General features: G+C 54.1%; 1 protein-coding gene across 7 annotated transcripts in view; it reads right to left on the bottom strand.

The window, feature by feature from the left end:
- Positions 1–13,026, bottom strand: part of SIPA1L3 (signal induced proliferation associated 1 like 3) — a 222,508-nt gene that overhangs the window by 9,237 nt on the left and 200,245 nt on the right. For all 7 annotated transcript variants that reach the window (XR_012375996.1, XM_025854293.2, XM_025854295.2 and 4 more), the window contains 3 exons: positions 3,788–3,953; positions 2,708–2,954; positions 112–255 (listed from right to left, as the gene is read on the bottom strand). Coding sequence is in view for 6 of the 7 variants with exons in the window: in XM_025854293.2 (XP_025710078.1) it covers positions 112–255; positions 2,708–2,954; positions 3,788–3,953 (557 nt within the window). In the remaining variant the exon portion in view is untranslated. The remainder of the gene's footprint in view (positions 1–111; positions 256–2,707; positions 2,955–3,787; positions 3,954–13,026) is intronic.

A 13,026-nucleotide genomic window follows, 5' to 3' on the forward strand; every position in this document is an offset into this window, starting at 1 on the left:
AATTCCAGATCCTGCATGTGCCCCACTTCAGAGCCCCAAGGCCCTCCATTGATCCTTCTAGGACAGAGCAGCAGGGGAGGGATTGGGCCACGTTGGGTGGAAAGTGCCTACCTTCGTAAGCCTTGGCTGCATTCACCAGGCTGGACCACTCAAGGCCAGCAGCCGTGTCGGGCAGGGGCATCATCCCGGGGTCAAGGCGTCGCAGCGGCCGGTCCCGCCCGTCGGCCAGTGAGAGCTCCGAGGCAGAGATGGTGGCTGGGTAGGAAGAGCGGAGAGGGGAGATGGGGGGAGGGTGACAACGTGAAGGAAACAAAGACGTTCATCCATTCTGTTTTACTTTCTGGGTAGCTCTATAATGCTATATAATCGTTACGATAGCACATACGGTTAAGTAAATACATTACCATCGCCAGAAGATGCCAAAAGCCAGCAGGTAAGGGGGTGGGAGTGTCAGGTGTTTATGTGGGTGGGGACGGGGTGAGAGAGACAGAGCAGTGGGACGCACAGTCACAGGTGACGCCGTGGGGGGCCTCGGAGGTCAGGAGGACTCTGTCTTTTACTGCGAGTGGGATGGAGCCAAAGGCTCCCCCTCACTGGGTGCGGAGGCCGGGCTGTGCGGGGGTGGGGAGCAGGGAGGCGGTGAGGAGGCTGCCGGGGAGAGTGGACCCGCCTGGGTGAGGCTGGGGCGGGGGGGGGGGGGGGGGGGGATGGGAACAAGTAGCAGGTCCTGGAATGATTTTGTACGTGCAACCAAAAGTACCTCCAGAAGAGGGGAGGTGAGCGTGGGCCAGAGAGAAGGATGCAGGGTGACTTCAGAGATGGGGAGGCGGGGGGGGGGGGCACAAGTTTATTCCTGGAGGTGTGGAGCGGAGGAGGCAGGGCCAGGCCGCAGATAGAAATCTGGGTCGTCAGTGTGTGGCCAGTGTCTGGTGGCGGCAAGGTCGCCGTGGGGAGATGGGGCAGAGAAAGAGGCCCCTGAAGTCTCCGGGTGTTGGGAGTGACAGCAACAGCAGCTGCATTTGGGGCCTCAGCTTGCTGCCGCCTCCCAGCTGCCAAAGGGGAGGGGACAGAGGACAGCAGCACAGAGAGGTCAGGAGGTGACTCAGGCAGGAAAGGCAGGGCCCTGTCATGCTGGGTGCGTTACAGGACCATCACGCCGGGGCCGGGTGGGAGGTGGTGTGATGCTCCCCCATGTTGTGGAGGGGGAAACTGAGGCTCAGAGCAAGACGTCTGGCTCACACTTGCTGGCAGTGGCACTTGGCTCTGAACTGCATGGTCTGACGCTGACCCTGCTCGACGCCCAGCCCCGCCAGGCTTTGGGGTTTATTGTTATTTTTATTTTTTTTTAAAGATTTATTTATTTATTTATTTGAGAGAGAGAGAGAATGAGAGATAGAGAGCATGAGAGGGAAGAGGGTCAGAGGGAGAGGCAGACTCCCCGCTGAGCAGGGAGCCCGATGTGGGACTCGATCCCGGGACTCCAGGATCATGACCTGAGCCGAAGGCAGTCGCTTAACCAACTGAGCCACCCAGGCGCCCCAGGCTTTGGGGTTTAGAAGGTCCCTGTTAATACTCTGTCCTAACCCTGCTCGACAGTCCTGAGGTGCAAGCCTGACTCACGGTGGGATTAAAATGCTTGCTCCGGACGGAAGAATACCAACAAAATAATAAATAGCTAGTGCTTTTCAGTGCTTCCTGCATAGATCAGGGATTGTGCTAAGTGTCTTCCACGTATTGACGTGTCTGAGTCTCAGTGTAATGTGGTGAGGGGTAGGTTCGCCTTGAGCTGAGTCGGGAATGGAGTGGGAGCAGGCTCTGGGGAGACTCCATCTCAATGATACAGGACACAGGCCTCAGCCAAAACCCCTGGGGTAGACACATCTCTGAAGTTAAGATCTGTCTGCACTGGAGGGCGCTGCGCAGCTGCTATTACACACCGGCCCCCGGAAAGGCTGGGCAGCAGCCCATAGTCACACCAGCGATCTGCAATGAAGTCACAATCGCTTGCACCACATGGAGTGGAGAAGGACCATAAACTAACAGCCCCATGGCCGTCTGGGTTGGATTTTGCTGCTCAATGAGCCTGGCCCAAACTTCTGCGTCGCCTCTCAGTTTTGGAGCCTTTGGTGTTGTGAATAAGGGACTGGAGGGTGTACCGAAGGCAGGACCCACCTCAGCTGGTGCATGGGCTTTGATGGGGGCCGTGTGCACTGTGCCCCCTTCGTGGGGGATGCTGGGTAAATAGTTGCTGGGTGAATAAAAGGATGGATGAGTCACACCCTTACACCTCCTTCCTCCAAGAGTTGGCAGACTTGGGGGGAATCAGGTAAGTAAATAAACATTCACGAAACCATCTGCTTGGTGCTGGAGCAGGGAGCTGGGGGAGCAGCTAAAGGAAAACCCGATCCTCAGGGCCCTCCCGTCTGCAGCCTTCTCTAGCTGACACCCTGTCTCTAGCCTCAAATGACTCCAATCTTTGGGCAGTCCAGACTTCTAGCTAGGTGACCCCCAGGAGACCCCCTGATTCTCAGCTAACCATCCCCTGCTCTTCTGGGTGACACTGTCAGTACCCACCAGCAGAAGCTCCGATGCACCCCAGCTCCCCACCTCGGCTGACACCACCACTGGTGACCTCCAGTGTGGTCTGTCTGCCTGCTTCCCAACCCTGGTGAAGCCCCCCTGCTGGCCCCAGCGCGCCCGCACTCACTTTTCTTCTCTGGGAAGCCGCTGCCCGTGGCAGCGCCAGTGCTGGGGCTGCCACTACCGGGCGGGTGGGGGTGCTGGTGCTGGCGGCGGGCGGGCAGAGTGCTGGAGGGGAAGGCGCAGGTGCTGGTGAAGAGCACGTCGCTGGGCAGGCCCGGCTCCAGGCTGGCAGGGTTGGCCAAGCTGGGCTCCCGCCGCCCACTGCACAGACTCTCATCGGACAGTGTCCGCTGCAGGCTCTTCTGCGGTGACTGTTGGGAGAGACACGGACGGTCACGCGGCGCGGTCATGGCCTGGCTCCCGGTCACCGTCCTCACAGGCGTCTTCCCGTCCTGGACAACTGTGCATCTTACCCACCCAGCATCTGTTTCTGCCCCTTTCTGCTCAAAGCACCTCAAATTTCCCCTGGGGATGCCTCTTCCCCACTCCCTCCCCACCTGGTTCTGGCCCTCCAAAGGCCATCGCCAACCTCCTGCTCCAGGTGAGGTTAGGGAAGGCAGTGTGACCGAAGCTGGACTTATGGGAGCCAGTCATTGGTGGGGACCAATGGGGACAGCTCGGTCCCACAAGAGTGTGAATAACCAGAAGTAGGTAAGGACAAGAATGGAGAGAAGCAGACAGTGTCGAGGGACTAAGGGAGCCTGATGGTTCCCCTGCCTTTGGGTAACAAGAGCCTGAATTTCCCCTGGGAACCCCGCCCCCACTCTCGGTCCACGCAGTTTGGGTGGGTGGAGGCTGCTTTCATCCTGGGCTCCAGGAGAGGGACACGAGAGCCATTAAGAGTATCCCTCTCCAGTCACGTGAGCTACCCTAGTGCTGAAGGAATCCCCTACATGCCTGCCGAGGCCGGCTTATACTGTGATTTGGCCCCTGACTAATGTGACGACCTGACTTCTGGCTATGAAGTCACATACACCTACATACAGATGGGGCTGGCCGGTGCTGCAGATGGAGGCCACAGGCAGGAGGAGGCCGGAGTGACCACAGGGAGCTCTGTACTCCTCCCTCGCCCTCCCACGACCGCCTGGCATGCCTGATTCTGTGTGTGTGTGTATGTGTGTGGTGGGGGGGGGCTTCTACATACCCCCGCATCTCTCTCCTGCTCAGGCGCCAGGTTGTCCATGATGATGAGTTTCTTCAGGTCGTCCTCAATGGTGGATTTGTAGTTCTTCCGTGGGGAGCGGAGGTCTCGGAGGGATGCCCTCAACCGTGGCTGCCCGAAGACGTTTTTTGTATTAGTGTCCACCTGCCTGGAATGACAGGATGAGGGTCAGAGTGGCCTTGTGGAGGCTCACCCTGCTTCTCAAAGCAGTCCTGACCCAAGAAAGCTGGCTGCCTTCCGGGGAAGGGACTGTGGCCTTCTCCCCTTCACCTGCTGGAGGTGAGCTGGAAGAGGGATCAAATTTATTCTCTCCATTCATTCATCTCACAAGATTTCCTGGGAACCTGCCCTGGGCTGTGCCTGTTCCAGGCGGGGGATACAGAACAGCGAACATGCAGCTGACCTCCAATCACGGAGACACATAATTAACAAGTAACTATACAACAGGCGTCCAAGGTCACACAGGCTGTGCGAGTGGAGGAGTCAGGATTCCAGCCGAGGCCACTAGGCCACAGAGCCCACAAGTTTACCTCCGAACTTGACTGCCATGTTTATATCACAGACACAGCATAAAAATGATGTACGGGGGGTGGGGGGGGGCGCCTGGGTGGCTCAGTCGGTTAAGTGTCCCACTCTTGACTTTGGCTCAGGTCATGATCTCAGGGTCGTGGGATCGAGCCCTGCATCGGGCTCCACACTCAGCGCGGAATCAAGCTTGAGATTCTCTCTCTCCCTCTGCCTCTACCCCCACCCCCCAAATAAATAATAAATAAATAAAATCTTAAAACAAAAAGATGTACAGCGTGTGGGGAGCATAACTGCATTTGGTTTAGTCATACTCTTTTAAAGTGCAGAGAAAAAGTTCTGGGGAAATTATGAACAATGGGTACATGACCCCCTGGGAGGTCAGGAGTCTTTTTAGGAGTTGGAAAAATGGGACTGTCATTTTTCATCTGATACCCTTCTGAACTGTCTTAATTTATTTTACCATAATCACATGCCAGAACAATAACGATAATTTAAAAAACTAGTTTAAAAAAAAGGTGACACCTGGAATTTATCATTTTGTTAACTCAAGAAAGAAAAAGTCTTTGGACCCAGGAAGAAAGACGATGTCTAGGGCTCCTGAGTGTTTTGAAGTTTGCATTTTTTCTCATTTTCTCAGCTGCCACCTTGGGGGTTTTAACAAAAGAAGGAAGAGAGGGTGGCGAGTTTTTTCCCTGTCAGGTCGTATTCCTCCCCAAATTAGAATTCCAGGTCTAGGGTAATTCTGGCTCCATTACAGTGTTCTCTGAAGTGTGTTCTCTGGCAAATGAAAAGCTTTAGAGCCAAAAGAGAGAAATACACAGCAAAACAGAGTAAGAGCAATCACCCCAATGAGTACATGGTTCCTCCCCTGGGAGTGGGAAGGGGGCTCAGCCCTCCCCCTTCCAAAGGGATTTCACAGTTTTCCAGAGTCCCCGGCAAGGAGGGGGGGTGGAGCCTGTGACTCAGTGCAGGGCATGTCCCGTGCTGTGCCCACCTTCCCTGAAGAGGGAGCAGGCCGGGACTTCAGCCCGTCTATGGCAAGAAAGGGACACTGTTTATGAGGTTGGCCCTCTGGGAGGGGCACAAAGCCACCTGAGGAACACTTTCAAACGTGCATGCTCTTGGCCCTAGGGACTCTATCTACTTCTGGGAGTGTGTCCTTTGGAAAGGCCTGTGTGACCTACGTGTGCCAAGTATATGGGGATGCTTAATGGGGTCCTGTCCGTGAAGCAAACAGAATTGGCCAGCAGGGGAAGTGCAAGGCCCCACAGAATCATGCCACCTAGCTATTAAAGAGAAGTGGAGCTGGTTCACCTAACACAGAAAGAGGTTGTCCCCGATATGTCACAGGAATAAAGAAGTGGTATGTATAGTGTGAAATCATTTTTAGAAAACAAAGCTTACACATAGCCTAGTTTGATGTATTAAAATTTACCAAACTCTCAGCTCCAAAGGATGGGTACGTTGGGGGATTCGCTTTCCAAAAATGTGCCTCACCACAGCCTGTGAAATCCTTGACAATCTGCCCCGCCCTGCCTCTGCCCTCCTCTCCTCCCACACAGGCCTCCCAATGTTCCTTTAGCATGCCAGGCACGGTCCTGCTCCAGGGCCTTTGCATTGGCTGTTCTGGCGGCCTGGAGCTGCCCTCCCCAGCATTCCCCATGAATAGCAGCTTCTCATCTATCCAGCTTATCTGAAATGTTGCCTCCTCTGGGAGGCCTCGCCTGACCACTCAAGCTTCTGGTGTCCCCTCCCAGCCCGGGCGTGCTCCATCATGCAATCCTGTGCACTGCTTCACTGTGCTCATCTCCTGGCAGTTTGTCACAGGCGCTTGTGTGTTTGTGGTCCCACTCTCACCTCATCTGCAGCCTTCTGTTCTGTGTTGGGAACAAGGCCTGCCACATTGCAAGCACTCAGAAGTAGCTGTTCAACGCGAATCACATGGAGCCAACCTTCCTTCTAACCACCCAACCAACCAACCCACCAACCCACTTCCCTACCTACCTCCTTCCTTTCAACCTTCCTCTCTTCCTTTTTTAAAAAAAATTGAGTAATCTCTACACCCAATGTGGGACTCGAACTCACGACCCTGAGGATCAAGAGTTGCAGGCTCCTCTGACTGAGCCAGCCAGGCGCCACTCTTCCTTCCTTATCTAAGAAGCGTCAATGACTTTTATAAAAGAGGAAAAACTACAAAGATATTTTAAAAAGTTAAGCCAAAAGAACGCAAGTATTTCTTCCCTGCTCTGTTTAATTTTGTGTTCATGTGCTAACATTGCCTTCCCAGCTCCCAGGACCTCTGGGAGTCTAATGGGACATTCGTGATTCTGCGGTGGGAGGCTAGCTCGCCAAGAGACATCCTGCTACAGGGTCCTGCCCCAACCCCCAAGCCTGCACACATCTCCGCGGCAGGCCTCTCTCACTGCGCCGCCGGGCTGCATCTAAAGGGAAAGAGTATGATGGAATTCAGTTTGGGGCGTCAAACCAATCATTTTTGCTCTTATTCTTTTTCTTCTGGAAGAATTTCCCGATGTAGTTTCTAAATGGCAAATTCTAAGCAATCATTCGAAAGGGCATTAACTCCAGGTTAACAAAACCAGACTGGGCTTGTACATTCTGACCTGTTTCCTTTTTCTCAAGATCTCGGGTCCCCATGATTGTGAAAACCTGATGACCCTGAGGACAAAAGAGACTGCTCTCTGCCGTTTCAAAAGGATGAGATCACCTTCTCTGTGCTAATATGGTAACTGTCCCCGAGATACGAAGAGGAAAGAGCAAGTGAAAAAGGCAGACGTGCAGAGACGGGGAGCCACACTGGCCAACGGAAGGGGGAGTGAGGGAGGAAGCACATGGGGTCCCACGGGCTCGTCACAGTTGGAACACTTCGGGATGGACGCAGAAGAAACGAAGGCCATAATTGCACCTGGGGGGGGGTGCTGGATGGCTGGGGGCCGGGGAAGGGACAGAGGCTGGGTTTGTGCCGCGAACCCCCTGGTGCTAGTTTGGTTTTATCCTGGCCACGGTTTACCTTTCACGAGACAAATGAAGAGAACACCCAGAAGGATGTGCCTTCCCTCCGGGGTCTGCCCAACAGCACCAGACATCATCTCTGATTTGCCTGCGTTGCCTGAACTTGGACTTGGCCATGTTGTGGAATGACACCACTTACAGTAGAAAACAAGGGCAGACAACTTACAAAGGCGGCTCTGCAGTATGGTCCCAGACAACGACGACTCCTTCTTCCTGTGACAGCAGGGCCTGAGGTGGACGGTGACCGATGGCTCTGACTTGGCTGGGCCTGTCCCCAGCTGACTCCGGGCTCTGGCCTCCAAATGGGGCAGCTCCCTCAGGGCCAAGTTAATTATGCCAATTACCACCACTGTCGGCCTGTCTGGGCCGGGGGCTGTGCCAATGTGGCTGGTGAGGACACACAGCAGGGCTGCACCTCAGGTGGCAGGCAGATATTCCTGGAAGGATGGCTGGGAGAGAGGCCCGTTGGGGAGGGGGGCTGCCCTGTTATGGGGTAGGGATGTTGGGAAGAGGCCTCTCCCCCCAGCTCCTTCCGGGGCTGCACGGAACTGGACCTAAATCCGAGGAAGGAGCTGGAATGGCAGGTGCCAACCATGAGACACCAGTGCCTGTCAGCCCAGCCAACAGTGACCGGGTGTTTCCCTATGACTCGCTGAAATCCTCATGTCACCTCTGGGACACAGGTACTCCCATCTTCCCCTTTTGAGGCTGGGGAAACTGAGGCACAGTGAGTTGTGAACACTCAGAATCCACATATATCCACATGTGAACACTCAGAATCCACATGCTCTGAGTCACCTCAAGATTCACCCCTAACGGAAGTGGTGCTGATGTGCACGGTTCATGGTAGCAGGGGCTCCCGGTGCCGTGGGCCCTCACCCCAGGGGCTGGTGAGTCTCGTGTGTAGCCACAGTTTCCTCATGGTAGCCACTGGAGGCAGGTTCTACCGTCGCCCCACAGGTGAGGGCTAGCGAGGCCCAGAGGTTCTGACAGTGCTGGCAGAGCCGGGACGCGAACCCCGGTGTGACCCAGGGACCGCTCTGCACTGCGGGTGTCGGAACGGCAGCCACAAAGCTCACGTCCCGAGTGCTCAAGTGCTTCCGGGCCCTGGTGGCCTTCACACACGGGATCTTGCTTCACCCCCTCAGTGGCGCTGCAGGAGGATGCTTGGGGGGCCTGGGTCCTCAGGTGTGACCGGAGGCTGGCCCTCCCATCCATCACTCCACACTTAAAGGCAACAGAGACCATTCCTGGAGGAGGATCTGCCTCCTCCTTGCTGGGCCCAGAGTCTGCGGGGCCAGGGGCCAATGGGGCCTAAGCATGTGTATCTCACAACAACCCTACGTGGTGTGGCTGACTTGTTTAACACTCAGAGAGAAGTGCAGGGCCATTATCTGGAAGAGCGGTGGCCTGTTCTTGGCTGTGCCTACCTTGTGAAGGAGGCTTCTCAGGCCCAGTGACCACTAGCCCATAGGGGCATCTCCAGCCCTGCAGTCTGGGCGAGACTGGCCCATTGAGAAGGCGGTGCCCAGGAGGGCTGAGGGCTGTCTGCTCTACTTCCCAACCGGCCAGGCTCCAGCCCGGACCCTCCTGGCAGGAGGGAAACCTGTGGGCCCAGTCACACCCTCACCTGCTAAGCCCCTGGCAGCTCGAAGGTGGTGCTGGGGCCTCGAATGGATTAACTCACTAAATCCTCACAACCCTGGAGCTAGGGATGGCTGTCATCCCAGGTTAAAGAGAGGGAAGTTGAGGGGCTAAGGTGGGGGTAAGCAGCCAATGGATTTCCATCCTGACCCCCACGCTGTTCTGCTCTCTAATGGCTGGGAGAAGGCAGGCCAATGAATTAATGAGTCCTGGGACAAAGTGGCCAAAATGGGGCTATCTGGCCATCCCCTGAGGCAGAGGTGCTGGCCTGTCCCTCCCCAGGTGTTGACCAGGGGCCTCTAGCAGAAGGACTGGGGGTGGGAGACAGAGCACAGATTCTCTGTTCTTCACTAGCTTACTCTGTCGTTTGGTCAACTAGACCATGTGCCCCAATACAGAGGAGACTGTCCCCTCCGAGAAATCAGTCCTCAGGAAATAGGAGTCACTGCCCTGGACAGGAGTCCTCCTTGGGTCTTTCATGTGGTGAGACGCTCTGTTAGTTACCTTGCTGGATACGAATCCTACCTCTGCCACTTTTGGCTGTGGACCTGGCTATGTACTTCTAACTGTGCCTCAGTTTCCTCATCTGGAAATGGGGGTAAGAACAGGATACCTCTAGTGGGGTTGCTGGAGGATCCCTGGGGCCAGGTCTGTATAGCCCCAGCCAAGCAGTCTGGCGGAAAGGGAGCACCCCTGTGCTGGATGAGGCCATTAGCATTTCTCTGTGGGATCTGTTAGACGTCCCTGACCGATATCAATGACAAGGGAAGCAAAGAAAGTAGACAGATTTGGGAATTACTCCTGGTGGGGGTGGGGAATAAGGTCATAATATGTGGTGACCCTGGGGGACAAATCACAAAACCAACAAGCATAGCATTTGCAGTGATTAACCTTAACTAACCAAGTGAATCTGGGTAAGTGACGTAACCATTCTGTACCTCAATTTTTTAAAGATTTTATTTATTTGACAGAGAGAGGGAGACACAGCAAGAGATGGAACACAAGCAAGGGGAATGGGAGAGGGAGAAGCAGGCTTCCCGTGGAGCAGGGAGCACGACGTGGGGCTCGATCCCAGGACCCCGAGATCATGACCTGAGCGGAAGGCAGACACTTAACCGACTGAGCCACCCAGGTGCCCCTGTACCTCAATTTTTCTTATCTGGAAAATGGGAGGCAAAGTATTTGCATCTCCTTGTTCTATAGTGAGGATTAAATGAGTCAGTGTAGGTGAAGGGCTTATGACAGGACTTGGTAAAGTAGGTATTAATATACGTAGATAAATAAGTTATGCAAATGAGCTCCTGTGCCTTGGGATAAAATTTTAGTGACAGCTTCATATAGGGGGAAAAAAAAGTATGTTTAACCTCAAATAATTTAGCTTGAAGATGATGTTTTTGGAAAACTAGGTTAGGTGACTCAGAAGGATCTTTTAACAATGAAAAAGACACTATCTCCAAAATGCTCATAGAGAGTCTGAATAAAACAGCTTTATGAAATAGGAGTATGTGGACAAAAGCAATTCTAAATTAACATATTATCTTCCACATGTGCTTTAAAAAATGTATCTATATGGTGCGCCTGGCTGGCTCAGTCAGTGGGGCGTGGGATTCTTGATCTTGAGGCTGTGAGTTTGAGCCCCATGTCGGGAGCAGAGATTACTTAAAAATACAATCTTTAAAAAAATGTATCTATAACTAAATTATTGAATATCATAAGATGCCATGAAACTATTTTATGTGTGGTCCTAAATATTTTATTATATTTATATATTGATATATTTTATATATTTAGTTTACATGTTTATACAAAGATACACATCCCGGAGCGCCTTGATGGCTCAGGCAGTTAAACGGCTGCCTTTGGCTGAGGTCATGTTCCTGGGGTCCTGGGATTGAGCCCCGTGTGTGTGTGTGTGTGTGTGTGTGTATGTTGGGGGGGGTGTCCCTGCTCAGCGGAGAGTCAGCTTCTCCCTCTGCCCCTCCCCCTGCTCATGCTCTCTCAAATAAAATCTTTAAAACAAACATACATACACATCTATAAAAAGTCTTGTTTGAATTCTTATCATGGGGAAAAGGGGTTTTTTGTTTGTTTAGGGTTACTATATGTCCAGGCATATTTTCTGAGCACGTACTATGTACTGGGCCCTGGGTGGGGCTCACAGTATCTCTGCTCCCCCAGAATTCTCAGTTCACTGTGGGGGACAGAGAGGAGGCAAGCCGCTAGGAAAAGGGTGTGATGTGCCCTGGGACAGGTGCCGGGGCAGGGAAGAAGCATGTGGTCAGTAGAAGGTGAGCCAGGTGTGGGCTTGAATGACCTTCCCCAAGGACGACGGCATGTCTGTGTTAAGACCTGAGAGGTAGTGTTATGGGTCCCTTCCAAAAACATGTTGAAGTACGAACCCCAAGTATCTGAGTGTGACCTTATTTGGAAATAGGGTCTTTACAGAGGTAACCAAAGCAGACTGAGGCCATTAGGATAGACCAGAATCCACTGACTGGTGTCCTTATAAAAACGGGAGACGTCAACACAGAGACACACATGTAGGGAGGATGCCATGTGAAAATGAAGACAGAGAATGGGGAGATACATCTACAGGCCAAGGAATCACCAGCTGTTGGGAGAGCGGCCAGAACAGATCCCCCTTCACAGCCCTCAAAAGGAACCAACTCCGCCAACACCATGATCTCTGACGTCTGACCTCCAGAACTGTGACACACCGGGTCTAGCGTGCACCCGGGGGAAGGACGGCCAGGTCAGCTGCCATGTGGAAGAGCCTAATGGAGCCCGCAGGGCCTGCTCCTCTGGCCACCCTAAAAAGTGGGGGCCTTGCAGGATCTCATGGGGTTGTATCAAGGCAGTGAGATCAAAATGAGATGCGTGGCTCATGCGTTCACCGAAGGAACACCCACAACGCCAGGCAGCCTGCAGGTGTCTTGTGACCAAGACAGCGGAGCCTGCTTTCTGCTTTCAGGGGAACAGAGGTGACGGTGGGGGTACATACAGCTGGGAAGGCCCATCTGAGGAGGCGGCATCGGATCAAGCCCCCCCTCCGAGATGGCTGCAATATCCGGGGGAAGAACACTCCAGGCATTTGAGAACCCCTACATTGGCCCCGAGCTTGGCCTGGCCTTGGCGAGCAGGAGGACCAGCGGAGGCCGGTGGAGTAGAGAGCGCGAGGGGTAGTGCGGGAGGGGGAGAGGAGGCCGATTTCGCAGGGTCTGGGCAGGTGTGTGGGCACAGCACACACCACACGAACACCTGGTACCATCGGTGTGCTTGGATCATCCATCCCCGAAGTGGGGGAAGCCACTGGAGGTTCCGATCAGGAGAGCAGAGGCTCAGAGCCTGGGGCTGCCAGTGATGTCTGTGAACTGGATTCTTGGTGCAAGCTCCCCAGGCTCTCCTGCCGACATCTGCAGGGACCCGCCCCCTGCGCCCTGACACCTTTCTCCTTCTGAGCTCTGTGTCACCCCTACATTTGAAGGGCCCATCCAGGTCATGAAAGACGTTACAGAGAACTGGATGGAGGAGGGCAGAATCCCCCCTCCCCCGGAACCAGCTCTATCCCTTACTGGCTGTTGTGCCTTATCTGTAAAATGGGGTGAATAACAGGTCTACCTCACGGACCTGCTGTGAGGATTCGGGGAATTAATTCACATCTACAGGAGCTGAGAACCGAGACTGGTATACAGTGAGTACTCAGTAAATACGAGATACCATATTCTCCTAACTTGAAACAGAAATCCTTCCCTAATGCATATTCCTCTCCTCTCTTTTGCCTCACAGCAAAATGCCTCAAACGAGCAGAGCACACAGTTTCCTTCCAATTCTGCCCTCCCCTTCTCTCCTGCACCCTTGAGGAACCTCCATGAGGCTCCCAGCCCGTCACGCTTGGGCTCCCGGGATGCACGCTCGCCTGGGCCCCTCCTCATACTCTCTGGACACTGAGGGCTCTCTGGCCCCGTCCTGCACATCCCCCTCCTCTCTACCCACACTCCTGGCCTTGGGTGTGCCTCCAG

This window comes from Callorhinus ursinus, unplaced genomic scaffold, assembly GCF_003265705.2.
Source record: "Callorhinus ursinus isolate GAN/ISIS: 27379988/994484 unplaced genomic scaffold, GSC_fseal_2.0 scaffold61, whole genome shotgun sequence".
NCBI lineage: Eukaryota > Metazoa > Chordata > Mammalia > Carnivora > Otariidae > Callorhinus > Callorhinus ursinus.